At 49.1% G+C, this 27,989-nt stretch overlaps 1 protein-coding gene across 3 annotated transcripts; it reads left to right on the forward strand.

Moving 5' to 3' along the window:
- Window positions 1–198: 198 nt before the first annotated feature.
- TRAF3IP2 (TRAF3 interacting protein 2) lies at window positions 199–27,960 on the forward strand. Of its 3 annotated transcripts, XM_051613132.1 has the most exons (10): window positions 200–469; window positions 8,589–8,672; window positions 8,930–9,688; window positions 13,018–13,204; window positions 16,170–16,345; window positions 17,212–17,300; window positions 19,422–19,490; window positions 21,744–21,860; window positions 23,004–23,078; window positions 27,386–27,960. In XM_051613132.1, the coding sequence occupies exons 2-10, from the start codon at window positions 8,657–8,659 to the stop codon at window positions 27,530–27,532; spliced, it is 1,635 nt and encodes a 544-aa protein (XP_051469092.1). In that variant the 5' UTR covers window positions 200–469; window positions 8,589–8,656; the 3' UTR covers window positions 27,533–27,960. The 3 variants fall into 3 exon arrangements, with proteins under 3 accessions (XP_051469093.1, XP_051469092.1, XP_051469094.1); XM_051613133.1 differs by lacking the exon at window positions 21,744–21,860 and having other exon boundaries at window positions 199–469; XM_051613134.1 differs by lacking the exon at window positions 8,930–9,688 and having other exon boundaries at window positions 214–469.
- The last annotated feature ends 29 nt before the right edge of the window (window positions 27,961–27,989 follow it).

Consider the following 27,989-nt stretch of genomic DNA (forward strand, 5'->3'; position numbering starts at 1 on the left):
GCAGGAAAAGCCAGTTCCTTCAGCTCCTGGCGGGCGCCGAGGGAAACTCGGAAGCGTCTAGAACTCTTGAACAACCCAAACCAAAACAAAACAAGCCCTGTTTTCCCCCCCCATTGCAGCCCGCAGCCCCGCCATGTGATGCTCTGAATCACCGCCCGGCACGGCAGGGAGTGCCCCGGGCGGACGGCACGGGATGGTTTCCCGGCCAGCCCCCCGCCGGGACCCGCACCGCCCGTGCCCGCCGCTCCTGCCCCGCGGGGCTCGGGCGGCCGGGAACCTGCCAAGGGTCGTTCCCCGCTCTCCCGTGCCGAGCCGAGCCGTGCCCGCCTCCCCCACTTCCTGCTGCAGAGCCGGTCCTGCCGCTCACCTGGGAGAGGCAGGAAGGGCGTCGGGAAAGGAGGGAGCGGAGCCGGGCTGAGGAAGGAGAGGCAGCCCCCCCAGCCCCTGCCTGGCCTCAGCCTCCCAGCAGGTAAGGAAGTGTTAGAGGTGCTGCTCGTCTCCCTCCCCGCTTCTCGTTACCTGTTGAGCCACTTCTGCTTCTTGTTTAGGGGGGGGGATGTGCGTGTGTGGGTTTTTTTTATTTCCCCGAAAACTGCTGCTCGGTTCCCCCCCCCCGCCGAGTTCCACAGATGGTTGCAACACGTTTCAGCCATTTCGCTGCAGTTCGGTCGTGCTGCGTTTTGTTGGGTTTCGGGTGTTTGGTTGTTGTTTTGTGTTTTGTTTTTTTTTGGTGCGTGTGTAAAGCAGGAGGGTTTCAGGGTGAGCACCGGGAAGAGGCACGGCTGGTGTCGAAATGTCCCGCCGGGTTGCGCAGCTGCCTGGCAGTGCCCGCCGGACGGGCCCGCTCCCGCCCGGCGCTGCAAGCTCCAGCTGGCTTCTTGGCCCACGGCTCCTCGCCCTCTCCTTCCTCTCCCTCTCCTCTCCTCTCCCTCCTCTCCTTCCTCTCCCTCTCCCTCCTCTCCTTCCACTCTCCTTCCTCTTCCCCTCTCCTTCTCTTCTCCTTCCCCCCTCCTTCTCCTCTCCTTCCTCTTCTCCTCTCCTTCTCCTCTCCTCCTCTCCTTCTCTCCTTCCCCTCTCCTTCCTCTCCCTCTCCTCTCTCTCCCTCCTCTCCTTCCTCTCCCTCCTCTCCTTCCCCTCTCCTTCCCCTCTCCTCTTCTCCTTCCCCTCTCCTTCCCCTCTCCTTCCTCCCCTTCCCCTCTCCTTCCTCCCCTTCCCCTCTCCTTCCTCCCCTTCCCCTCTCCTTCCTCCCCTTCCCCTCTCCTTCCTCCCCTTCCCCTCTCCTTCCTCCCCTTCTCCTCCTTCCTCCCCTTCTCCTCCTTCCTCCCCTTCTCCTCCTTTCTCTCCTTTCTCTCCTTTCTCTCCTTTCTCTCCTTTCTCTCCTTTCTCTCCTTTCTCTCCTTTCTCTCCTCTCCCTCTCCTCCCTCTCCTCCCTCTCCTCCCTCTCCCACCTCTCTCTCCTCTCTCTCCTCTCCTCTCTCTCCCCCCTGCCAAGCCCTGCCCCGCAGCTCTGTAGGACAGGTCCTGCTGAGGGAGAGGTGGCTAAAAAAACATGCAGAAAACAGGTCCACAAACCCCTTCTGCACCGTCCCCCGTGGCGTTGGTATGGAAACAGCGCGAGCACGCCGGTAGTATTTCTTGTTGATTGGGATAAAATCAGCCACACAGAACCCACTCCCATTTCACGCAGCAGCTGTTCCAGGACGCAGGCACTGACTGAGAGCAGCAGGTCTGGCCTCACTGATCCTCCACCACCTCCGGGGCCACCAAACCAGAAGTTCCCATGTCCTGCAAGCCCCAGGCGGGTCCAAGGCCTGGACTGGCCGTGTCTGTGGTGTCTCAGGTGGGGGGCAATGCCCCCCGAGACCACATAGGGCCCAAGATGGGGGTCCGAGGGGGCCAGGCAGCAGGGCCGGTTGCCGCTGGCAGGCGTCTGCTGGCCGTGCTGCTGCCTGCCGTGAGCTCTGAGGTCGGGCTTGTGCTTGCTGAGCACCAGCCCTGCCTTGGAGTGTGCTGCACTGGGTTTGGTTTCTGGTTTTTTATGGGGTCACGTTTGCTTTTTGTCTTTCTAAGGCGGGAAGCTGCTCCCGGGGAGGTGTAGGTTGGATATCAGGAAGCACTTCCTCATGGAGAGGGTGATCAGACCTTGGAATGGGCTGCCCAGGGAAGTGGTGGAGGCACCATCCCTGGAGGTGTTCAAGGCAAGGCTGGAGGTGGCACTTGGTGCCCTGCTCTGGAGATGTGGTGGTGTTGGTCACAGGCTGGGCTTGGTGATCCTAAAGGTCTTTTCCAGCCTTGGTGATTTTGTGAAGGAAGACGTGTGCGACTGTGGTGTTGGTGTCTGTCAGTGCCCACCACCCTCCGCGGTGGCTTTGGAAGTTTGTCACACGCAGGGTACGTGCCTGAAAGATTTTTAAGTTCTGGGCATTTCATGGAAGCGAGTGAGGCTGTTCTCATGCCAGCTGAGGGACACACATCAGGTCCCCAAGGCTTCCCCATGCCTCCCACCACCCACACGGCCGGCAGCCCTGGCGCTGCGGAGCGGAGAGAGGTGAGGGACGGATACGTCAGCCCCACAAAATGCCAGAGGTTCTCCCTTATTAGGAACTGGAGGCTCCAGTGTAAGCTAGAGGAAAGCAGGCTGGGGAGATTTACACCTCACAGGGTGGTCCCCCAGCCCAGCCCCGGTTTTGTGCCAGGATTCATAGATGTCCCAGGGCCATGGAATAGCCCAGTTTTGGGGTTAGGGAGCCTATAGAAGTTTTATCAGCATAAAAAAATGGGTGGGAAGTAATCTCTGGCAAACAAATGCATTTTTAAGGATACCTAAGATCAATACAGACATTTTCATGTTTCACAAATTCCAGAAAACTGGCAGTGCTGCCTATGTGAGAGATGCCTGTTTGGATCCTGTTTGAGGCAAAAAATACCAGGTCTGCGCCAGCTTTTGCACCATGGATTGCCCAGTGAAGCACTATTAGAGCTGCACAAGGGAATGTGATGTTTGCCATGCAGGGAGGGGTGGAAGTATGCTCTCCTGTTCTCCTGGCATACGTAGACTTCCAAGCCATAGCTGCAGAAAATACGTAAGAGCAACCATATAGTCCGTGTTGGAAGAGGAACATTGTTTTCATATTATTTTTCTACTTTTTCCAGAAGTCGTAAAAATAAACATTAACTGCCCTTGAGGGCTGAAAATCTGGGCTAGGAATGTGACACGTTGCCTTAGTCCTCACTGTGGAGGGCACCCAAGGGAGAGGGTAAGTGTCCGTGATGACAGCAGCCAAAATTCTTCATGGTGAGGTGTGAAACTCCGGAGCTTGGGTTTCCTTGGCTGTGGTTATTTAGGTTATAGACTCAAAACTGTTCCCACATTTGCACTTGCTCTTCGTAAAAGGATTTGTCCTGGGTTTTTTTTGAAGAAGGTTGTGTCAAGTGTTTCTGGAGAGAAAGCTGCACTGAAGTCACGGGTACCTGCAGATTTGGGCTTATCTGACCCCCTGGCAACAGCTTTTGTTGCAATCTCAACACGTAGGTCCTCACAGCAGCTTGCACATTCTGCATCTGCTTACTCCCACCCTGCAGATGAGTATCAGCAGCACCAGGCAGCTGCAAGGATTCAGCCAAAGTACACAGGAATGATTTGGAAATAAAGAAATTCCTGCCCATCTCCACCCTGTGAGATCTCAGCTTGGCCTTGCTGTATTCCAGTGCCATTCAGGAATGCCATGACCAGTGAATAAAACAACCCTCCCTTGTGTGTTGTGCACCAAGGAGGGTGAGATTCTTTTTTTCTTGTCCTACTATTTTATTTTTTATCAATGTAGGCAATGTAACTTTGATCAAAAGAGCAAAGGTATTTTCCCCCTCTCCGGAAGACAGGGAGTGCAGCTGTGTAGGTGGTGCAGAGTCTCTCTTCTGTTTCTCCACGACAGAAGTTCTCTAATCAAAAGCAGATCGATGGTTAGCATGTGTTTTGGGACAGAGCATCCTGACAAGTCTTTGTGCTGGGAAACAGATGAAATACCTGATGGGTTTTGCAATCAGCCACAAGAAAACTTGCACAGATGAGCCCAAGCTAGACACCCTTCCTCTCCCTGACCAGCCCCTTTCCTCTACTGGACATTTTTTAGGGGAGTTTTGGCCCTAGCTTCAAACTTGGGTGCTCCCTAAAGCTTCCCAGAAGTGGCCACCAGCAGCAGCAGCTGGCCGTGAGTGGGAAGGCTGGGCAGCCTGTGTCCCAGCTCCCTGACAGGAGCAGCAGAAAAACTTGTCCAGGTCTGGGAAGCATCACAAGGGAGCTGCAATGGGGTTTCTTCCCAGAATCTTGGGTCACTCAGCACCCACCCAGGAAGGCTATTTGCTGAATTAATGCATGCTACAGAACTGGGTGCAAGAGCAGAGGAAGGAAGAGGAGGAAGGGTTGTTTAAGGAGTTCCCTCAACATTTTTGAGAGCAGCCCAGGCCTGGCTACTCTGTCCCTTTAGGAAGGGCCCCTTCAGTTTATTACAAGCAGGAATATATGCAGCAGCTCCTGCTGGTTATCAGTAATCTCCTGCATAGTCATAGGTGCAGGGGGGATATTGAGTTCTCAAAGCTTTCTGGCAATATCAGGATCTCACTTGAGGCTGCAGTGTCTTTGGAAATGAGATTGGGCACGATCTCCACTCTCCGGTGGTCTCCGTGCCAGAAAAGGGATCAGGCTACAGGTTCCTGAGGGTATTTCCATATGCTGGAGCATTCCTTTAATTTTTCAGCACAGGAGACCTAAGCGAGTTATTTTTCTGTCTTATGCATGACTGTACTTGCAGGATAAGCTAACTAGAAAAGTCCAAGGAAACCTCATGGAGCTCTGCAGCACGAGGCAACGTAAAACACCGGGATAATGGGCCCAGGGTTGTGTCTTTTTCCAAAAGCTGAGGATCTTCACCAGGGCAGAAACAGCGTCCTGAAGCACTGTTTTTGGAAGAGGGTGTCTCTGAATCATCTCTAGCATTTCCAGCAGCTTGGGGATTTCTCTCGGGAATTCCCATCCACATTGCTCAAAAAGTGTTCAGCATATCCTGGGGTTAAATTATCCTCGGGGCCATCTCTGCAGACTGAGCTCTGCTGTTTAACAGCTTCTCTCTCCAGCCAGAGTTACTGAGGGAGGAGGCGGAGCTTGAAGTCACTTTTCTTCCTTTTAATGTTGTGTCTGTTTTAATGCTAAAGCCTTTGGCCCTTCGGTGCCTCCTACCTCAGCCCCCAGGGGCAGGGGCTGTGCGTGGGTATCAGAGCTCAGCTTTCCCTGCTCTGCTATCCCACAGCCAGGTCTAAGCAAAATCATATTTAAAAAAAAAAGACCTAGAAGCTTTTGCAGGTAAAAAGCTGATGGAATCAGGCCTCTTCTCTCAGATATTTGGCGTAATTTTCATGTTTTAGCTCATGTTACACAGGAAGGAAATAAGGCTCTCGTTTCAATATTAAGCTGATTGGAGAGATAAAGAGGGGTTTATCCTTTCATAGGGCTAAACTATTTGGAAAGACATCTTAAAACTATTCTGAAATAAGCTATTTTTAAGAGTTTGGTAGCCTCTCGTTTGCAGTACAGTGTCATAAAATCTTAATATCACTCCTCCAAAAGGCAGAGTAAATACACTAAACAACAAACCTGGAGAAAACAAGTCTGAATTTTTCCTGCCCCTGTTGTGCCTCTCATTAGGTTCACACAGTCTGTGCATGGTCTTTCTCACATATGGCCAGATGTTAGCAGTGCAACTGGAAAAAAAACCCAACAAAACAACAAAGACCAAAAGCCTGGGAGGCTGGAGCTTCCAAAGGAATTTAGTAGCTTTTAAATCCCATCTGACACCCAATCCAAAACCTACTGAAGTCACTAGAGAGATTCCCATTTACTTCATTGAGCTCTGGGCTGGGTTGGTGGTTTCCCCACAGAAATCTTTTCTTCTTGTCACGATGCTAAACTAAAGGCTGTTGTTGAGCATGGAGGATGTGAATTCAAAGTGTTTCCTCGCGTTTTGATCTGACATCAGAGACAATCAAAGCAGCATCTTCAGGCATTGCTAATTTGTTTCTGGAAAGCCATGCTTGGGTGCTAAGGGTTGTGCCTCGTGGGGTGGGATGATCAGACACCATGTGTGGCTGAAGAGCTGGAGTTGTCCCCTGACACCCACAGCTGAACCTGCGCCTCGTGAACCCCAGGGGGAATTTGGCACAGAGGAATTCCCCAGGGAATTTGGCACAGAGGATCAGTTACTGGAGATGCTCAGGGGGGAAAGAAGTTTGCAGTACCATTTGTGCTGCTCCAGTCTGCATTGTTCAGCCCACGAGCAAACGGGCAGAGATATCCACAAGTCCAAGCATGTCTGAGCAGGCGCTTTGAGGCCGGATGACCCAAGGGTCAGGTTTACAAAGCTGTTGAGATGAGCCAAAGGCAGATGCCTTGCAGGGAGTTTGATCTCTGAACTTCCTAGGCGTTTCACCAAGTCTGGCAGGGGACGGTGCAGATCTGACCTTGCCCTGTGCTGTCCTGTGAGTCATCCCCACAGGGCAGTCATGATTTAAGCTGCCATCTGACCAAAGGACGTGCTGCCACGGCTGCACAGGACAGCACAGCACAAGTCTGTCACGGCCCTGAACTATGAGAGCTCAGGGCTCTCCCACCCCAGTGGCTCTGACTGTCAGAGCAGCGTGACTCAGCAAGCAGGGAAGGGTGTTAGGGACGTGTGGGTGGAGGAAGAGGGATGGGAACCACAGGGAGAGCTGTGTGGTTCTGGTGAGCTGGCCAGCAGGATGCCAAGCCTGGATGCTTGCACGGGAAGGAGCTGGTTTGGCAGCTGAGCTCTCAGGCAGGGGCTGCAGCTGTCAGAACAGCAGAGTGTTCCTGTGTTTGGGCAACTAAGAGCTGCTCCCAGGACTTGCCTGCATGGGAATATTTACCAGCATAATTATCCCACTGTAATTATCCCAGGATAACTCTCCCTGTGGGCGTGCTTATTATAACATAGGATGTGTATTTTGCATATAGGGTAAATCTTATGTATAGATGAGGTTTAAGTTACACAGAGGAGGAATATTGACATTGTAGCCCAGAAGCAAAGCACAGCTTTTATCCTGCTTCCCAGCAAATGTTAAACCCAGAGTTCTCTATGCCAAAGACACTTTCAGGGGGAATACAGGTCACTTGATCTGATTATCATGAATGTAAAGGCTGGCTCTTGCCCCATGGCATGGGACACTTCCTTTGCTTTTATAGGATTGCTGAGGGAGCCAGGGTCAATGCTGGGACACTGCGTCACAGCTCCTGTTCTAGTGTTCTTAATACTATGGTCATTTTAATATGTTCTTCATTTGATCTTTCTGTTAAAGCTACTGTGACTGAAGTTGGGAAAAAATCTTGGATTGTTCCTCAGATATGCTGTGATTTTGACCTTCTTTACCAGGCTTTCAAGCCAGTTTCTGATGCCAAGCACTGTCACTCCCTTTGCTGGAGTGTTTAGTCCATTCTTTTCTGATAATTCTCCTGCTTGGGATTTTAGTTTCTCCAATGTGATAGAATCACAGACTGATTTGGGTTGGAAGGGACCTTCAAGACCATCCAGTTCCAACCTCCTGCATGGGCAGGGACACCTCCCACCAGACCAGGTTGCTCCAAGCCCCATCCAACCTGCCCTTCAACACTGCCAGGGATGGGGCAGCCACAGCTTCCCTGGGCAACCTGGGCCAGGCTCTCACCACCCTCACACTCCAGAATTTCTTCCTCATGTCTCACTTAAATCTACCCTCTTCCAGCTTAAAACCATTATCCATAGAAGGAAAATGGCTGGGGAAATGGTGAGCACTGGGCTTGTTTCTCTGCTCCCTGGCAACAGATAAAATTTGCTGAGAGCAAGCTGATCTGCACCCCTGTACCAGAGGATGAAGGTGGCTGCATTTCCTGAAGCCCACTCAGCATTCACCCATCACTGCTGCCATTGTTCTGAGTGAAGGTGGAGCAGAGATGCCCATCATCAGGGATCATTTGGATGGACCGAGTTTCCTTACAACACCCCCAAAAGGATGTTTGGATCCCAAGCCAGCTCCAAAGGAAGGGAAAGAACAATTCAAACAGTAACTAGCATCTCAAAATTCTCAATAACTTGAAATAACAACAGCCATGTGATAATAGGATGGATGAAGTGGTTCAATAAAATAAGCATCATCACTTGGAAAGCAGCTTTGGAATTGAAATGATGCAGCTACGTGTGCGGTGGAGGTGAGATCTGAGGCATCTTAGCAGGTCCAGAGTAAAATATTGCAAGTGATTGTATTCCTTGGAATATGCTTGAGCCAAACCTCCAAATCTAAGCAGCCTGCCCTTTTGTCAGGTGCAGAAATTACCTCTGAGACACAGTTCATGTGCTTTTCCCTGCTCCAGTCTCAGCAGGAACAGTAAGTTCCCGAAATCCCATAAAAGCGTTTGTTTTGCACCATGTGATTTCCAGAACTCTAACCAGCATTTCTTTTCCAGCTTCTGAGATAGAGTTATTTTGGGATTATTGCCTGTGTGAAACTGTCCCATGTTCACAAGAGTACTTTCTCTTGTTTTCCAGTTTGGAGAATCCCAGGCTTGCAGCAAGGCAGCTGACTCTCGTTTCCAGTGCGACTCCAGAACTTGGAGATGGCCTCCATCTCAGGTTAGTCCAGATGATAACTCTGTGCCAGCCACACTCCAGCTAACCCTCTGCTTTCTTGCTTTGCCAAAATTCATCCAGACCTTTCTTGCTGATTTCTGCCTGTCATTTTTTTTTAAAAAAAGAATAAAGATATAAAGAGCATAACCAATACAAGCTGCTCTTCAGTACTGCAGCCCGTGGTCACTGAGTGACAGCTGACGACAGGCATGTGTCTGTGTAGCTGCCCATATGCAGTGTCTCTTCTCCCACTTTTACAGGCAGTTTTGAGGGCCGAAGCATACCAGTCGAGGTGGATGAATCCATGCCGTGGTCCCCATTTCCTGAGCATGTCTTGGAAAAGGCCTCACAGCCTTCTGGAGAGGATAGAGAGGATGAGGAGTCCCAGAGACCGCATATCACTCGAATGTCTCAGCCTGTGGACAATGCATCATGCCTCTGCAGAGCACCAGCAGGTCATCAGCCAGCCCTGTCTATGGAGCCAGGCAGCAGCTTGTGGGCAAAATACACCAGTCCTGATGGCCATGGACACTTCTGTTCCCCTGGTGAATCAATGACTGGAGCACTTCCCTCCGAGGTGCATCTTGTAGCTGTGGACAAACCAGGCATGCAGCCAAGATCACAGCTTTCAGCTGACACTGGGCACAACTCCAGGAAACCAGAGCAGAGCTTGTCTAACACTCCCAAGGACTCCCTGGAGGAGAGCAGCCAAGGGAGTTCACAGTCAATGCTACCCTTAGAAAACAGACCCCCAGCAGAGCTGAGGACTGTGGACACCACAGGCTCCAGCTCCCAGTCACAAGACGTCATGGGCATCAGGCACCTGGAGCCCCCCTTACCTCTGGTGTCAGTGCTGAACCCCCAGGACCTGCCAGGACCGCTGATTTCCCGGGAGTTTTTGGGACCTGAGCGTCAGCAGTGCCCCATGTGCCAGCACTTGTGCCACCCCAACACCTCCTCGCCAGCCCACGGCTGCTTTGGGCACTGCTGCCCTGCAGAGCAGCTCCCCCAGGGCCCATGTGAGTAGCACCACTCACCCCTCGGGGGTTTTTCTGTGTCTGTCACAGCCATCACCCACCAGGCTTTTGTTTCCCTCCTGGCAATGCAGGGCGTGCAATTATTCACCTTTTCAAATCTCTTATTTATATTGTCAGGTTTTTGGGTTGTGCAGCCAGGCTCTCTGCTGCAGAACCTCTGAGCCAGATCAAAAGTTGAAGAGCTCACAGTTATTCATCAAACAAGGGCTAATGATTTTACCTAGGAACTAGCCTTTGTGGGTCATGCTGAGCTTACCCAGCCCTCTCCCTGCTGTTCTTTCATATTCTAGTCATTTCCTTCCTCCTTGCATCAGTCACTCTGCAGCCTCCTATACTGGCTTCATTCCTGTTGTGTTCATACATTCCCTTGCTCCCACTCAGATCCCCAAAGTTGAGAATTTCCTGCCAGAATCAGGATGGCAGCTTACCCTTGATCTCTGCAAATAGCATCTCCCAGCATTATGACCAGGCTCACCCATGTGTTTTATTTCTATGTGAAAAGAGCGTGACATCCATCATCCTCATTTTTTTCTGCTGTCAGCTGAAATGAAAGCTCATTACTTAAGATGGAGCCCTCTCAGCTGCTGGTGATTGGATCACTGAGCCCTGATGTGACTCCCTCAATATGGGGGTTTTGGCTCTTGGAGACTACCAGGCAGTTTACAGCCTGCTATTAATTAGTATTCCTTTTCAGTCTCGGAGATTTTTATCTGTTATGAAGTGAGCTTTGAACATTCAACAGCAATATCATTGTTTTAATATAATTTATATTACATTAGACTCAGGAGACCCCAACCCATTTTGGGCTGGCTTTGTAATAAAAAGCTGTAGGCCTGTTCTGATAACCCTTTCTTCTTTTTTTTTTTTAAACCTTCTGTTGGCTCCACAGCATTTCTGTTACATCTGTTTAATGAGTTTTGTTATTCCAGTAATGTATTATAATTAGATATATGAGAGAGAGAGAGTGTCAGAACCCCAGTTTTCACTCCTGATCTTGGGACTTTGTAAAGGGGAAGGGGCTACAGATGGACTTTTATCATTGACTACAGCTGAACATTTGCAAAACATCCTCTGGTTTTCTCTCTGCACCTTCTGCTTTCAGTTCAGCTTCAAGCAGACAAAGAGCTGGTTGCCCAACACCCCTGGCTATTTACCTCCGTTTACCTCCTCCACATGCAAGCATCGTGAGAAGTAGGACATTTACTGAATGAGGCCATTTTGTTTTAAAGCAGGAGCTTTGAAAAGCTTTCTTTAGAAAAATCACTAGCATTTCAACCATATCCAGAGGGCAAAAAGAATAAAATAAACTCAGATGGCTGGAGCAGATTTAGACAGGACCAAGAAGCTGGCAACTGTACTCCTGTTTGTCACATGCCCAGCACAGTGTAAATCACCTCCTGACAGCTCCTTGCCTTTCAGGTTATTGTTGGGCAGTGGCAACCCACAACAAAGCTCTCCAGTTTGTGTGTTGCAACATGCCTCTCCCAATAGCCTGGATTGTGCCCAGAGGCTTTAAGCTGGCTCTGGACACCTGCTATTGGAGATACAAGAGCAAAACTGCTTCTGAAGTCCAATAAGTGCTGGCAGATGCCGTGTGCCCAGGGCCCATTATTTCAGGTGTTCCCACAGGAGAGCTGTTGGTGTGTGTGGGCACACACACTTGGCCGTGCTGTGCTTCTGGGTGGCAGTGCTTGTGTCCATGAAAATACTGTAGCAGCAGATGGATCCGAAGGGAGCTGGTGAAACATTGACCTGAAATCCTGTAAACCAAGCTGAGTCTCCCAGAGCCCTGGCCACCTTCCCCAGAGCTGGTCAGGAGGGACCCACTGGAGGACCATACTTAGGTTCAATTTTGTTCTCCCAGCCTCTTTCACCCTGTCCTGTTGCAAATAGAATCATAGAATCATAGAATGGTTTGGGTTGGAAGGGACCTTAAAGACCATCAGGTTCCAACCCCCTGCCATGAGCAGGGACACCTCCCACCAGACCAGGCTGCACAAGCCTCATCCAACCTTGAACACCTCCAGGAATGGGGCATCCACAATCTCCCTGGGCAACCTGTGCCAGGTTCATAGTTAAGAGAGGGAGCATGAAAATCTCCTAAAACAATCTCAACAAATATAATGTTGCTAACTCACCCTTTCATCAGGAATCTCCTTGCAATTTTGGGGTTGCTTAAAGTATTGGCTCCTGGAATTGGAGAATTTCATTAAAGCTTTGTTTTCTTTCTGGGTTTTTCTCCTCCCTCTTTTAAAAAAGAGATTGAGTCCTCATGGCTGCCAGGAAAAGGAAAGCATGACCCCCAAATAACTAAAACTATTTTTAAAAGCAATCTATGGGGCAAAAAAAGAGTGTTTGAGTACTGCAGCTTTTAGAGCCAGCTCATAACACCACAATCATGCAGTGCTAATAAGCCCTGCCAGGCTGGACTTTGATCTGTGCACAGCAGCTTGAAAGTGCACAGAGCTGCTGCCTGATGAAAACTGCAAGCAGAAAGATTGGGGGGAAAAAAAAAAAAACACCAAAAAAAAAAACACAACAGAAAAAAGCCACCAGTTTTCCCCATTTGGGAAACAAACCAGCTCACATTGCCTTCTCTTTCAGTTTATGCCAACAGTTCCACTGCACGTTAGTCGTTAAACAGCATTTCATGAGCATGGCCAACATGTGAGGTTGTGCAGAATTACTTGAGCAAAACTGTCACTTTAGGCTTCTCCTGCAGCCTCTGGGTAGCAAGAGGAGCAGCAGCAAGGCCTTCAGAGGTCACTTAGGCAGAAAATCCAAACAGGGTGAAGTAACAAACCAAGAGATTATTTTTTTTTTTCTTTCCCCTCTCTTTTCATTTCCAATAATCACAGTCTGTTTAGCCTTAGTGTTGCAAACTGATTTGTTCCAGGATTTTGCATCTGCTTTCATGAGAACGTTGGGATGGTTCATTTTTGCAAGCTACTGCCAAAAAGAAAGAAATTTGAAAAAACAAACCCACCACAAAAAGCACACAGAGATAAAAAACAGAGGCATGGGGAGTGCAGGGACAAAGCAGCCCTGCAGGTTGAGCTGCCAGGTGTCCCAACAGCCCAACCCAGGGCAGGGATCTGAACCGTGTCGCGTGTGAATGGGGAAAAGGAAACTTCAGACTGTGAAACGTTCCTTAATCCGGCTCCTTGCAAACCAAGACACCTGCAAATGCCTCCCAACTGCTCAGTTTCCCATAAGCATGACAGAGGACGTGCCTGGAAAGGAATAAGCACAAACGGAGGCAGGAACGTGTAGGGTGAATTTACAGTTGCTGCCCCTGTCTCCCCCCGCAGATGGCAGAGCCCCGGGCCAGCCCTGCGCACACACCCCGCAGCCCCTTCCTCCTGTGCCTGCACCTTGCAAGAGAGTGATCCTCCCAGCCCAGCACCTCATCCCCAACTACTCAAACCTGCGTGCTCCCAAGGGCGCTGGAGACCGACCTCCCCAGAGGACATGCTCCTCCCCTGCTCCTCGGTTCCTGTAAGTACCCCTGAGGGGTGGGGTGTGCACAGTGGCAGCTCCTCTGGTCTGGCTTTCATAGAATCATGGAATGGTTTGGGCTGGAAGGGACCTTCAAGATCATCCAGTTCCACCCCCTGCATGGGCAGGGACACCTCCCACCAGACCAGGCTGCTCCAAGCCCCATCCAACCTGCCCTTCAACACTGCCAGGGATGGGGCAGCCACAGCTTCCCTGGGCAACCTGGGCCAGGCTCTCACCACCCTCACACTCCAGAATTTCCTCCTCATGTCTCACCTCAATCTCCCCTCCTCCAGTTTTCATCCATTCCCCCTTGTCCTCTCCCTCCCTGCCCTTGTCCCAAGCCCCTGCCCAGCTTTCCTGGAGCCCCTTCAGGCCCTGGAAGGTGCTCTAAGGTCTCCCTGGAGCCTTCTCTTCTCCAGGCTGAACACCTCAACTCTCCCAGCCTGTCTCCAGAGCAGAGCTGCTCCAGCCCAGGGATCATCTTGGTGGCCTCCTCTGGACTCTCTCCAACAGCCCCATGTCCTTCCTGTGCTGGGGGCTCCAGAACTGGTCACAGCTCTCCAGGTGGGGTCTCACCAGAGCAGAGTAGAGGGGACAATCCCCTCCCTGGCCCTGCTGCCAACGCTGCTGGGGATGCAGCCCAGGACATGGTTTGTTTCTGGGCTCCAGCACATGGCACTGGTTCATGTTGGGCTTCTCATCCACCATCACCCCCAGGTCCTTTTCCTCAGGGTTGTTTTCGGTCCGTTCTCCACCCAGCCTGTCTTTGTGCTTTTCTGTGGGTTTTCAACCAATAATTCTGAAGCCTTGCCAGCTCAGCATGCTAGAGTTGCAGGGCTACAGGCAGGATGCTGGGTAGTTGTCTTTATTTGCTATTTTACACCCAGCAGGGTCCTGACCTTACCCCAGAGAACTTCAAAGCTGGATACCTGATATGTGGTTACAGTGCACCCTAAATGGAGGCATTAAGGAAGATAAACGCTTGAAGGTTAAAAGGATGAGGGGTTGAAAAACATCTCAGTTGAAACCTTAGAGCTCTCCTGCTTCAGAGGAAAGGTCAATTTGGTGGCTTGCTGCAGCCTTCAGCTTTATGCTGTACCAGCCTGGGATGCCTCAATCATTGGCTCCCAGTGATTTCCTTCTTAACTCTTCTGTAGTGCAGGAAAAAAAGGGAGAAAAGCTCTTCCATGACTCACAGATCTCTACATTGCAGCTTGCAGCCTTTTCTGTGATTTTTCATGTAGTAATAAAACACCACGTGTCCAGCACTTTTCATCTAGGGCTTTTTGACTGGTTTTCAAATATTAATTCACCAGGCTTTCTGTCTCCCTCCCTGTCAGCATGTCATTGACAGATGGGAAAGAATATCTGGGCAGGGTTTTCTCTAGACTGAGCTACCTGAGGGCAAACCCAAGCTTTAGGTATTGAGGGCATCTGAAATCAGGCTGTTTGTATTTAAGTGCCACAATAACTTTAGAGGTGCTGAACTTACAGTAATTTGTGTTAGAAAATGTACACTTGTGTGACACGGTCTTGGCAGAAAGCTGGGAGAGCAGGTGGGACCGAAGGAGGCAGGTGAGTGAGAGAGTGTGCTCTGGGCTGTGAAAAGTTAGGGGCTGTGACAGAAAAGTGACTGCAAGTACCTGCAGCAGAGGTCATTGTGCTGAAGAGTTTGCATGGGAATGTAAAAATGCTGAGGAACAGTGGGTATCCTCCTTTGCAGCAGGAAAATTTAAAACCAGACTCCTAACTTTTGGCACATTTGTTAGATCAGGTGAAGTTTTGAGCAGATCGGTCACTTAGCCACAGGGCTGGTTTTTTTGATGAGCTACTGATGAGGTTTGTGTTGCTTTTCTTGGTACTTTCTCCTGCCAAAATAAATGAGGAATACGCAGGGTCTGTCCTGTGCCTGTGTGGCTGGTGTTCCCATGCTGCTTCCAGGAACAGCAGTTATATGTTGGTAATATTTGCCTATAGAGTATTTTGTAACAGAAAACATCTGTACAAAATGAATAAACCAAATCTTAATGTGACAACAGAAAACATGCTGTGACCAGCCTGTCATCAGTCATTTAAGGAAGGCAAAGCAAAAAAAGAGAGTGGGCTTGATTGACTAAACTTCACTGCTCTGTGGGGAAAGGCTTTCAGAGAAACCTAACCTTCATCCAGCTGATCCAACCCAACAGAATTAAAGCACACCTCACTTAAAAATCTCTATAGATTCCTCTTCTTATTACCTTGAACTGTGAAGCCAAAGTGCAGTAGGAGAACTGCTAAGCTTCCTATGATCATCCCTTTCTCTCTGTTTGTTACAATGGAGAGGACACTGGCCAAAGTTATGGCAGGTCTGGAGAGCAGGTCCCTGACATGAGAAACCCTCACTGGGTCTGCTGTTGCTGGTCAAGAAATCAACTTTGTTCCCTTTGGCAAAACTTTGATTTTTGTCCAAAACTGCAGCCCTTCCAATCTGTGCCAGAGCTGGAGAGCCCTTGTACCCCCCTTTTCCCAAGGTCCACCATTTGTGCTGTGCCTCCTTTGCTGCAGAGAACATCCTGAGAGCATTGGAGGCGCCATGAAGCCCCCTTTGGGTAGTGGGAAGAGGTTACCCAGGTGCCACCCTGCTGCCACATAAGAACCCCCAGGGCACAGCGTTCTTGCTCAGGAGCAGCCTTTGCTTCTGCCAGTTCAGCTTTCAGCTACGAGCGCGTTTACTTCCTGTGGCTAATGTTGCTTCTGCAATGAACTGCAGCCTGTGGTAAGACTGTCACCAAGGTAGCCATTCACAAGATGCTGTAATAAGTAAATAGAAGTGCTGAGCCAGGCATTTCTGCAAGAACTTTTCCTAGCTGGTGTGCAGATAAAGCTCTTCGTGTGCTATTAAAAGAGAAAAAAAACAATCTGAACTTTTCCTGAAAAGAAATATATGTATTTTTAAAATCCTCCCTTGCTTTTCTCTCTGTAGAAACCAGCTGTACAACCAGCTCCCTAACGGGCAGCTGCCCCCCAAGGCATGTGGCCCAGAGGAAGGTTGCTGCTGCCCTTCTGACAATTTTCCATCTCCAGCTGCTGTCCCCAGACCTCCCAGCAGCCCTGCAGCCAGGGGCACGCTGAGAACCAGCAATCTGCCTGAGGAGTTGAGTAAGTGCCTGGCAGATCTGTCCCCTGCCAGACCCTGCAGCAGGGCCTGACAGCTCTAGGTGGGAGAGCTGGGGAATGGGGAAGGCAGGGGGGCAACATTCAGACACAGAGACGACAAGGAGAGCAAATACTGAGTGTCATCACATCTGTAGGGTGTGAGTGTTTGTGTTTGGTGGGAGGGAATTAGCCCCTTGAATCCTGAAAACATTAATTGCTTGTTATTTTGTTTACAAAAAATAAATACCAATTAGATTGCTTTCATGACTTCTTGCTAAACAGGATGTCCCTTGGAGGGAGGAGGCACTGACTCTTACAGTAAAAGATTAATAACAAACAAAGCCCCCGGGATAAAGCATTTCTGCCTGTCCCAAACCAGACAAATATGTAGAGTCTTGACCTCAGTTTCTCCCTGCCATGGTGAGTGGAGAGAACTTAGGGCCAGGAGCCCACAGTGAGGGCAGCACAGGTGCTGGCTGAGGTGCTTCCCCCACTGCCAGACCCTGAGACTCTTTCACCCTTCAACTCTTACAGGAAAGTCAGGTTTCAGAACACGGGCTTATTTCTGACTGGCAGGTGAGACAGACCCTGCAAAAAGCTCTCCACACATCTCCCGGGGTTCTGAGTCTTCCTTTAGTCTTCATTTTGTGCCTCACCTTTCAAATCCAGAGAGTTGCATCTCTCTGGCTTGTGGGAGTGAGCTATGACGCCGGATACCTCTCTGGGATAAGCCCCAGTCATCAGTCAGTGTGTCCTGCGCACAAGAGTTATGGGATGAGGTTGTGTCATTTGTTACACACACACAGCTGGGTTAAATTAACCAGCTGCTTTGCCCTGGCCTGCAAATTCATATGGACTCTCTTTCCCAGGGAAGGTCTTTATAACCTATTCGGTTGACACAGCAGTGGAGGTTATGAAATTTGTGAACTTCCTGCTAGTAAATGGATTTCAGACTGCTGTAAGTATTCCTTCTGCAGAAAATGGCTTTCAACCAGGGGAGAAAACTGACTTTTTTTTTGAGCAGTGCACTGTCCATGTAAATGTTCTCCTGTTTATCATTGCATTTTGTAGGTTAAAGAAGCTACAAACAGAAATAACTAGCCGTGGCTTTAAAAGTTGTAACTTAAAATATTCACCTCTTTGTTTGCTTATATTTTGACTGAATTTTATGCTTTGAATTGTGTTTTAATAATGGCCCTGGAAAATTTCATTTAGTGACACCAGATACCAGATGGGCAGTAGTATGAGGTTTGTGAGCTATTCCATTAACATTGTCTCATATTTGAGCTGTAATACCAATATGAAAAAGCTTAATTTTCATGTTCATACCATCCCAGGTTTTTTTCTGTGATGCTATTAAATCTTTGGATCCTCAGATGTGAATACCATTCTGCTAAAAAATGATCTAAAATCAGTGTATTTCACACAGCTTAATGAAACAGCCCATCTCCTGGTTTCATTTGCTTTGTTACACTTTTAAAAGGGATTCTAAAAATCCCTGGCCTGAAAAGGCCTGTGTCCTACAGTCTTATCCCATAGCCATCCAGATTTTCACTAACTTGTCATGAGTTTGCTGCATCAGAACAGCCCTGTCTGAGGGAACCCTCCACAGAGACTGTAGGATTCAGTGTTTATCAAAATCTGGAGCCATATTTTCCTATCTCAAATGCATGTGCTACCTGACCCCTCAACCTTCACTCCTTGGCTTCAGTTCAGGAAAGCAGTTAAGCAAGTGGCTATCATTAAACTGAATGAGGCTCCATGGGGGGCTTTGCACATGCTTATTTATTTTCATGAATCAAAGATTTCTTCCAGAGACTGCAATTACACTTCTCTCCAGCAGTTCTGTACTATGACCAATTCATAAGGAAGCTCTGGGCACCACAGAGGCACAGAGTAGAAGGCTCATCAGTAGCACCATTGCTGGAGAGGCAATTCTTGGAGCCTGCTGCAGAATAAAATAAATAGCAAAATGGCCAAAAAGCAGGGAAAACAAAGATGTTCTCTTCATTTCAAAAGGGCAGAAAGGAAGACTTGAGAGCAGAACATGACTATGCTGTCAAAAACTTGGAGAAGTTAATACTTACACCACTGGTCCCGGTCACTGATTGCCAGTTTCTGGGCCTACTGGGCGTGCAGGGAGGGGAGCAGAGTTGGTTCTGTGCAGTCCTGGGAAGTCCTTCAGGTCTGGGTTCCTGCATCCAGCACCAGTGACCTGTCTGACTTCCCACCACACCCTCTGAAAATGTAGTTCAATACGAAGCTCAGCCTTGATACTCCGCATGTGCCTGTGCAGGCAGACACTGGTGGACAACTGCAGCTCTGCAGATGGGGAGGGTGGGCAGCCATCCACCTTCCCGAGGTGTTCAGAGAGGCAAAAGGAGCCAGTTAGCAAAAGCTGAGTGTACAGCTTTCACCATCAGTGGCTGTTTCTTGTTCCAGTGAGCAAAAGTGCCTGGGAGCTGGCAGGGCTGTGGGGTGGCTGGCTGAGCGGGAGCCCAGGGGTGTCCTGCAGCACCCCCACCTCTCCACCCATCTGGGGTGCCCATCCAGCCTGCCCCTGGATTGCAGGGAGAAGGTGTGCCTGCACATACCTGTCTGTGGGATCACAGTAGTGTAGAATCATGGTGTCATTCTGGTTGGAGAAGACCTTCAAGATCATCGAGTCCAACCACCACCCCAACTCTGCCACTTCCACCACTCAGCCCTGTCCCCTGGCACCACGTCTGTCTGTTTAGATGTCTCCAGGGATGGTGGCTCCACCACCTCCTGGGACAGCCTGGATCAGCAAGTCCAACTCCAGCCCCAGAACAGGACAACCCCAAAGTTCACACCATCTCCAAGTGATTCTTGAATATTGCCAGGCTCAGTGCCATTCCTGCTTCCCTGGGGAGCCCGTTCCAGTGCTCCACCACCCTCTGGGTGAAGAATCTCTTCCTAATGTCCAACCTTCTTTCCTAAGGGATGCTTCTTCCCTAAGGGAATGAGGCATGTATGTGAGAATCTAGGGGACAGAGCAGGCACCAGCCAGGGAGGACCAGCAGAAGGATGCTCACCACAGGCCTTCATTCTCTTGCAGATTGATATATTTGAGGACACGGTGCGAGGCATCGACATCATTAAGTGGATGGAGCGCTACCTGGGTGATGTATGTGCGGGCAGCTTGGCCTTGCTCATGGCAGAGGGGGGCTGAGGGAAGTGGCTGAGCTTATTCTGACAGCAACAGGAGCAGAATCAAAATGCCAGGCCCTGCTGCCACCTTCCCTGCCCCTGCGGGAACAGCCCGGGTTTTGCAGCGAGAGCACAGGCCAAGCTCACTCACTTCTGCAGCTTATGCTCCCGAGGTTCTCTCCTGTAGAAACAAAGTGCTAATCTTGGCGTTCCTGCCAAATTCCAATGCTGGCTGTTACCTTCAGCCTGAAGCTGCCATTGGAGAAATTATTCCTCCACCTCGTTTCTAAATAGGGGGCTTTGGCTGTGCCTGTGTTTCATCCCAGGCTGCATAGCAGTGGCTCGTGCTCATCCTGCCGCTCACCTCTAGCTCCTCTCAAACACTGGAGGGCTCTTCTAGATAAACCATCCTCTATGAAAACTGGAAACTGGCATTCTATTTAGTCAAGTGACCTCCTTGCCTCACGTGGCGTGTATCTTAGCAATAAAATGGAGATTCATCTTGATGCTAGTGCAGTCCCCTGCAGCAGCAGCTTCCTCTGAAGCTGAAAGGAGCATTGAGTGCACGTCTCCTTTAGGATCAAGCCACGTGGTCCAGCACAACTGGACACAAACTGGTGATTCTGTCACCAGACCCATGCCATCGTGGGGTGGCTTCCTTGGATTTGTGCCTTGCTGGGCAGCCACCAGGCCTCTGACTCCCTCTGGGCAGATCTCCATGGCCTGGGAGCAGGACAGCAGGGCGGTGGGCTCTCCCTGACCTGAGCAAGGAAGCTCAACCATCTGACACAGCACCACTACACGTGTTTCCTGGAGGTGTCCACCTCAGTTCAAGCACACCACCACACAGGCATGCTGCTTCTGCATGCAAAACCAGCTCGGGGCCTCTGCTGGTACAATTCATGTGTCTTTGGGGGCTTTTGTCAGGACAAATTAGGCTTGAGTTCACCATGGGTAATGGAGGGGACTGAAACTAGAAGCCAGGGTGAATTTGCTTTTGCCAAGAGCATCATTATCACTGAAAATACAAACTGGCAGATCTCTGGGACTCCTGCACAGTCAGTAAGAGAGACCAGTGTGTGCAGAGAACAACTCCCTGCCTCCACATGAGGACCCTTCTCTGACTGCCCACCCTGGAAATGTCTTTTCCTCCACTGACTGTAGAGGTAGTTTCTAACTTCAAAAACTCTACACATCTGAGGAAGAAGGGACTGCTTGGACACCAGCAGTGGGATGTGTGCAGCCAGGCATGTCTTCAAACCCTCCACTTCTGTAAGTGCTTACATGTATGTCAGGCACACCTAGAAGTAATTCTGGAGTATGTTAAATTGGTGTAAGGGATAGTGGCTCCTTACTGTATTTGACGCTGTGGTGGGGCAGATTCCCTTGATATTGCACAGAAGGAAGGAGATAATTAGGTGAGTGTGAGCCACGGGCTTGGAAGCCTTACACAGCCTGATGTGTCAGGGATGAAAGACAGGCACTAGTTAAGCACAAGGAGGAGGCTTTCATCTGCTGATCCTCTTCACCGTCCCGCCACAAAGGAGTAGCAAGGCTTCCCAGATATGAAGGATGGCCCCTCTGAGCAAACCTGAGCTCACTGGAGGCCTGGGATTAAAAAGGTCACAGGCAGGATCCCAGCTGTCCCAGCAAGGTGAGGAGCATTTCCTGTGGCCCATGGCATCGAGGTGGGACAGAACTTCTAGGTACCCCTAAACCTGCCCAGACTGTCTGCAAAAACCCACCTCTCTGCACAGCCCACTGCTAAGATCAGCAGGAAGAGCTTGTTTCTGTTGCCCAGAGATGTACCTTCCACAGCCTGCAGTGCCTTGCTGTATAAAAAGCCAGACATGGTTAAATAGATGCACTTTCACATAAGCTGTTGGAAAACATTTTGATCTGAATTTGAAGATAATTTTTTTCTGTGTATGTACATAGAGACTCTACACTGATAAAAAAGTAGCTTTTTATTACAGGGATTCCAACTGTAAACTGGTAGCTGCTAATGTACCTCCTGACATTTAGATTTTCTGTATTATGAGATCTCAAGAAATGATGAGGAGGAGGAGTGTGCAAGTTCTCCTGGATTTCCTGCCAGAATGAACGAGATCCTCCCGTGTTTGCCAAGAACATAAAGATCACTTAAAACACAAACTGGCAGGTTTCCCATCTGCCTCTCCCAAACATGCTGCGTTTCCCAGTTTCATAAAAGTGCTTTTCTCCCCAACAGAAGACAGTGATGATAATCATAGCAATCAGTCCAAAATACAAACAGGATGTGGAAGGGGCTGAGTCCCAGCTGGACAGGGATGAACACGGCTTACATACTAAATACATCCACAGGATGGTAAGCAAGGACGTGCATTTGCTGTTTTACAAAGGCTCTGTCTCTTCTTCTCACAAGACAAATCTGTCTCCAAATGGCAGGTGCTTTGCTTTGTTTTCCCTAATCCCCATAGTTAAACACCCCCCTTTGGAATTCATTAATCCTCCCTCTCATCAGCTCCATATGCTCATTAATGTCTGCTAAGAGATTCAAGGAAGAAAAATCCTATTAAACCTGCTCATCTTATTCCTCCATATTCTTTATTGTTCTATGTATTTTTTTCCCCTCCCTCACCTTCTCCAGCCCCTGTTTCCTCTCATCCAGCCCTGAGCTCAGTCTCACCTAACCCTGCCTGACCTTCCTCACTCTGACCAGCCCCTGGGGCTCAGGCCTCCCTGTACCTGAGGTCCTTTTTCAGGCAGCAGCAAAAAGTGGCTGAAAGGTGGAATTGCAAAGCAAAGCCAGAGCCAGACAGGGGGTCCCTGGGGGCAAAAAGGAGGGCAGGGGAGCAGTGGGGGTCCCAGACCCCCATCCCTGCAGTTTGTCACAGGACATGGAGCCCAGAAGGACCTGCAGAGCCATGAGACTCGTTCTTTAGCCCTCAGTTCAGAGCTTGCTGCCTTTCTCCCCCTGTCACCCATCTGAGTCCCCACTCTGATCCTGCAGCCACACGTCTCAGCAGCTGTCACCATCAGATGAGCTCTCAGCAGGACTTGCTGTCCTTACCCCCCCCAGGATGCCTGTGTCCAAGGACACCCACCACAGGCTGGGTACCAGCCTGGACATGGAGCTGGGACACAGCTGAAATCTTGCACCCCAGTGGAGGCTGAACAGGAGCCTTAGTCACGTCAGAGTGTGCTGGTTCTAGATGGATTTCATGGGATGGCAACTGCAGCTAAACCCACAGTTATTCTAAACCACAGAACTAAATGCTCAAGAAACACTGACAGACCTTTTCTGGATCCCTTCTGTAGTAATGAAGAATCAGTCTAAGTGGCCAAACAAAATGATACTGAGTCCACCAGTGACAGATCAAATCACCTAATGGAAGAGCAGAGTAAGAAAGCAGCAAATGTGATTACACATGGGATTCAGATGCATGAAAAGTGGTGAAGAAAAATTAACGTGTCAGTACAATAAACCTGGCAATTTGTTCTGTTCTAGATGCAGATCGAGTTTATACAACAAGGAAGCATGAACTTCAGATTTATCCCTGTGCTTTTCCCAAATGCCAAAAAGGTAACATCCATACGTGTGTGTGTTCTTGTCACGTGGTTAAGCACATGTTGTTTTGATCATAAGGCACCAGGTGAAATCTTAAAACCCAAACCCTCAATGCCTTGGTTCTCAGCATCCCACTAGTAATATTCCAAAGCTACATTTTACATGAAAAGTTTATAGTTTTATGACCATACAAATAAAAAAAACTTTTCATCTGCAGTATTAATCAGGGCATAAATGTGTTTCTGATGATGAATGTTTAACTGAGACTTAAAGTGTCTTGAGCATTGGAATAACTGAAAGGCAGAGAGACAATGTATCCAGCAAGCAGGCTTTTTGTATTAACCCTTTTATAATTTTATCCAGATGTCATGCCAAGGAGTGAGATGGGAGAGATTTATGACTGATGTGAAGTGAGGCTCTGGAAGAGGGTGGGTTGAGAATATAAAAATAAAGAGGATAGTAAATATTACATTACTGTGCTATTGCCTCAACTTTGATGGGAAAAAAAAAAATCAGTAAAAGGAAAAGTGGCTTCATCCTGGCTCAAACCAGGGCAGCCCATCAAAGGCAACTGTAAGATTTGTTAGGACTTGCAATTTCATCTGCCCTCTGCATTGGTTTTGAGGACCCATTTGAGAATGAGTAATTAACAGATTCCTGTACTTACTCCAAAATAATCTCTTGGATTTTTACAAGGCCAGAAAAGTTGAACAGCTTCAGTCATAGCTGAGAGAGAGATGGCTTTCTTCCCCAGACTTTAGAACAGCTATGTTGGATTTGTGTTTGCATTTTGTGACTACATGCTGTGTGCCCTGCTGAGTGGCTGTCCTGTTACTCCCAGGTACGGCAGCATTTTTGGGAAGGTATGAAAAGATGCTTTATATTTATTTGGGTGCCCAAATTTTGGAACATAAGTCCAGATTTAAAAATGGTACCAGTGATTGTAGGGCCCTGGAATCCCACAGCACTTGTGGATTTGAGTGTGATCAAGTTATTTATTTAGGCACTGAGTTAATATGCTAAAATGGGAAAATATGTCCCTGAGTTTGCACACCTTTTGGAATTAAGAGTGCCTCTGGTAGTTCATGTCATCCAGGTTCCTTCCTGAACATCCCAGCCTGGCACTTGTAAGTGTGAAAAGCTGGGGGCAGCTCTGGTGGGCTGGGGGGCAGCTCTGGTGGGCTGTGGCAGCCCAAAGGCAAGGAACTAGTCCACATTTTCAGTCAGTCACTGCAGCTTGATCTGGGGAAGGGCAGGACTGATCTCACCCCGGGAGCTCCTCGGGTGCCCGTGCACCTCCTGGCAGCTCAGGGGCTGCAGGGAGAAGTGGCCCAGCAGGCACTAAAGCCACCTTTGGGCTTCGAGGCAGATGCAAAAACAATAAACTTGGGTTAATTCTGGCTGAATCAAAAGACTGTTTAGCATATTAGCAGGGGCTCTCTCGGACAGTGATGTATAAGGAATTTCCAGGGTTGGTTTGTTCAGCTGCTCTTAGCAAAGCATCAGGCTCCAGGCAGCCTCCCCACCCATCCTCTGTACTCCACATTGCCCTTCAGTGCTTCCAGAGGTGCCTTTCTCATCTAAATTATGCAGATCAGCATTTTCTGTTGCTGTTAAGCTTTGGTCTCTTAATTCACACATGTCTTTGGTACATCATCTACCTTCGTCTTAGCTAGTTAATGATAATGTAACTGGGGACATCACAGGTGGAAGGAGAGCACCAGAGCCTGAACAAGTTGCAGTAATGAAGTCTGTGGGCAGTCAGAGGAGGTGAGGTACCTGAAAAACACCACGAATATGTACAACTGGATGATGTTGGTGGGCAAATTACTTTCCTTTTGTCTTTTTTTATACTGTCCTTTAGATGTTCAAGCACTCCTGTAGCAGTGGAAAAGAGCAGGGGAGCAAGGTTTGGGAGGCATCATTTGGGGATGTGGCTATTAGCTGAGTTAATCTCCTATGAAACACATCACAAAGCACTGCTGGTCTGTGAAAGTTAGTTGACCTCCAATGGGAAGAGATCTCTGTGATCCAAAGAACATTCATTTAGGAAGTTAAATAATGAGGAGAAAAGGCACAACACACAGTCAAGGTGGAACTGGCATCCCCAGCTTCCCGTTGCACGCTGCTAAAGGAAGCCTGAGGCTTGCTGGTTCAGGGCCAGTCCACAGAAATGTGTCCTCCTGACCTGGCCACCCAATAAGTGCAGTGTTCTGCTGGGATTGCCCCACACGGGAGGCCCCTCTGCAGCTGGAGGGGCAGGGCAGCAGGGAAAGCTCCAGCCAAGCTCCACCAGCACTGCCCTGAGCGCACGGCCCTGCCCTCTGCACCAACATGCTGTGCCCTCTTCCTACCAGTTGGAGCCTCAGAGTTACCAGATACTGTCTCAATGGCATAGAGGGAGTTTCCTCTCAGCTTACAGATACACAGGTGAATAGAAAAATTAAAAGAGCAGTAACCATTTTCCAGTTACTCCCACCAGCAGTGATGGCTGGTGTCGCGTGGCAAGGAAAACCCCCCTTCTCACTCCCTCTGCTCACCTTCTGGATCAAAATAGCAGCTAAAGTTACCCCTTACCTCTACACACCTCCTCCAAATTAAAATGATTGCCAGAGTTGATGAGCGTGGAGGTGCTTTTTGCACCAAGTTCATTATGGAGGATATTAAATGAAATTGGCTGCAGGAGCAGCTCTGGAGGGAAGGCACAGAGGCTGCTTTTGGATGTGCAGGGTCTCTCATTATATCCCTGCTTGCTGGTTTCTTACCTGCTATATATTTCTCACTAATTTCCATCTTTTCAAGCTTAACTAATGATTTCCCATGTGGGCCTACATCAAATGCTTTGCTGAAGTCCAGACTGACTGGGTCTGCTGCATTTCCTCCTGCAAAAAAACATTTAGTCTCTTATCAAAGACAGAGTGAGGGCTCATTTGGTAAAACTATCCTCTATTTTATCACATTTTCTTCTATGGCTACAAGATTTAGTAAAGAAAAACAGTTTAGGTAACAAGGGTATGCACTTGCATGCAAACATAGTTATCTTTCTCCTAGCAACATTTTAAACTGTTGGCTCATTCCAAACAGCTTTGTCAAAGGAGTAAAGTTCACAAAGATTAAAATCCAGCCCCATGCAGGGGCTGGTGGAGGCAAGAAATGCTGTTTGTGCTCCTGCCAAAGCAAATGCTGTGGGATCTTACCCTTGCTGGGCACGGGGGTGTCCACCTGGAAGAGCAGCATTTTAAAACCTTCACTTCAGGGAGTCTGTTCACCAAAGCCTGTTCCCTCTGGGCCAGAGGAGAAAGGAGAAAGCCAGGCTTGGTAGAGACGTCTCCCACCCACCAGACTGCTTGTTCAGCACCTGTGTGAGGTGGGACTGATGGGTCTGGAGGTGCCTGGGTCGCTTTCCTCCTTCCTACACCTGAATCCTGTGGACCTAATAAAGCAGTCACACCCATTAACACAAACCACTCCCTAAGCAGTGGAAGCAAGGATGCCTGGTTCCTGCAGCCAGGAAAAGACAGCTGACTGGAGAAGCGTGAGGCTTGGGAATGGAAGATCAGTTGTTTGCTGGCAAGAAGGACACGTGCTGTTCATGCCAGGGCATCCCCTGGTGAGATGCCAGAGCCATGGTGCACACCAGCAGCTCTTGGAACTAGCTCCACTGGCTTGGCAGGGACTGTGCTGCTCCTAACAGGGGCCACCCTGGGAAAATAAGAGGTCCAGGAAGCAAGTGCTGGATGTCTTGACTGCTAATGTTGCTTATATGCTGTCTCACTTTGGCTGTGTTCTGGTGTCTCCAACAACTCCTTTCCAGGAACAAATCTCCATCTCCACAGTGGCCATGAGCTGGTTTTGTCAAGGATCAGTCTTTGGCCCTCTTTTAATTAGTTTAATTTTAACACAGGCTGTCTGTGTGGAGACTTCCCAAGGCTGTAGAGGTGTGTGGATCCCTCACTAAGGTGGCAGCCTTTACCTGGTGCAGGCACTGAAGGGTCTCCCTTGTCTTCTCAGTGTTGATTTTTTTTCACAAGCTTTTGGATGCCTGTCACTGGGATCAGAGTCCCTTTGAAATGGGGTGAAACTAGCCAGTGTGATGGCAAAAAAGAAAGAGAGACAGGCAAGCTGTGAGATAACACAAGTTCATTTATTTAGGAACCCAACTACAGTTCTGAAGCCAAATTGAAATTTCTTGTTGTTAGGGGAAGTGCCTGGAACAGACAGAATGAAATCTTGCTTGGCAGGCTCTGATGGAATTTGCAAGGTTCTGGTTCAGACTCAGGAGGATTTATGGGATTTCAGCTTCTCCCCACCTTGTTTTCCAGGAGCACGTGCCTACCTGGCTGCAGAACACCCACATCTACAACTGGCCGAAGAATAAGAAGAACATCCTGCTGCGGCTGCTGAGGGAGGAGGAGTATGTTGCTCCTCCCATAGGCCCTTTACCCACCCTGCAGGTTGTGCCCCTATGAACCTGAAGGTGCAGGAGGAGCAGCTGCCGCAGGGCAGGGAACCAACACACTCCAGGTGGCTCTTCCTGACTACAGGAGACACTTTCTGCTACAGGACTTGGTTGTCTTGGGCAACTCAGGCTCAGCTTCTTCCCTACCATGTTGAACATCTGTTCCTGAAGCTGATGGGGCAGAACTCTTGTTTTCTAGATTTCCAAGTGGAAAGAGTGCCCAGTTTTACTATAACATCTGTTATTCACATATTCCCTTGTTAGTTCATAGAGCAAACAAATACCAGAAATAGTGATGCAATAAGTGTAAAATAAAAATGACATCCTCCTTTTTGCTCAGGGTTTCTTTAAAGATCCTCCTGCCTTGTAGAGCATTATGGACCAGTTGATTTGTATATACACTATTAAATATCTTTGCCTTTTGGAAGGGAACCTTAACACGTTGCGTCAGCTTTTATGATTACTGG

This window comes from Apus apus, chromosome 3, assembly GCF_020740795.1.
Source record: "Apus apus isolate bApuApu2 chromosome 3, bApuApu2.pri.cur, whole genome shotgun sequence".
Lineage (NCBI taxonomy): Eukaryota > Metazoa > Chordata > Aves > Apodiformes > Apodidae > Apus > Apus apus.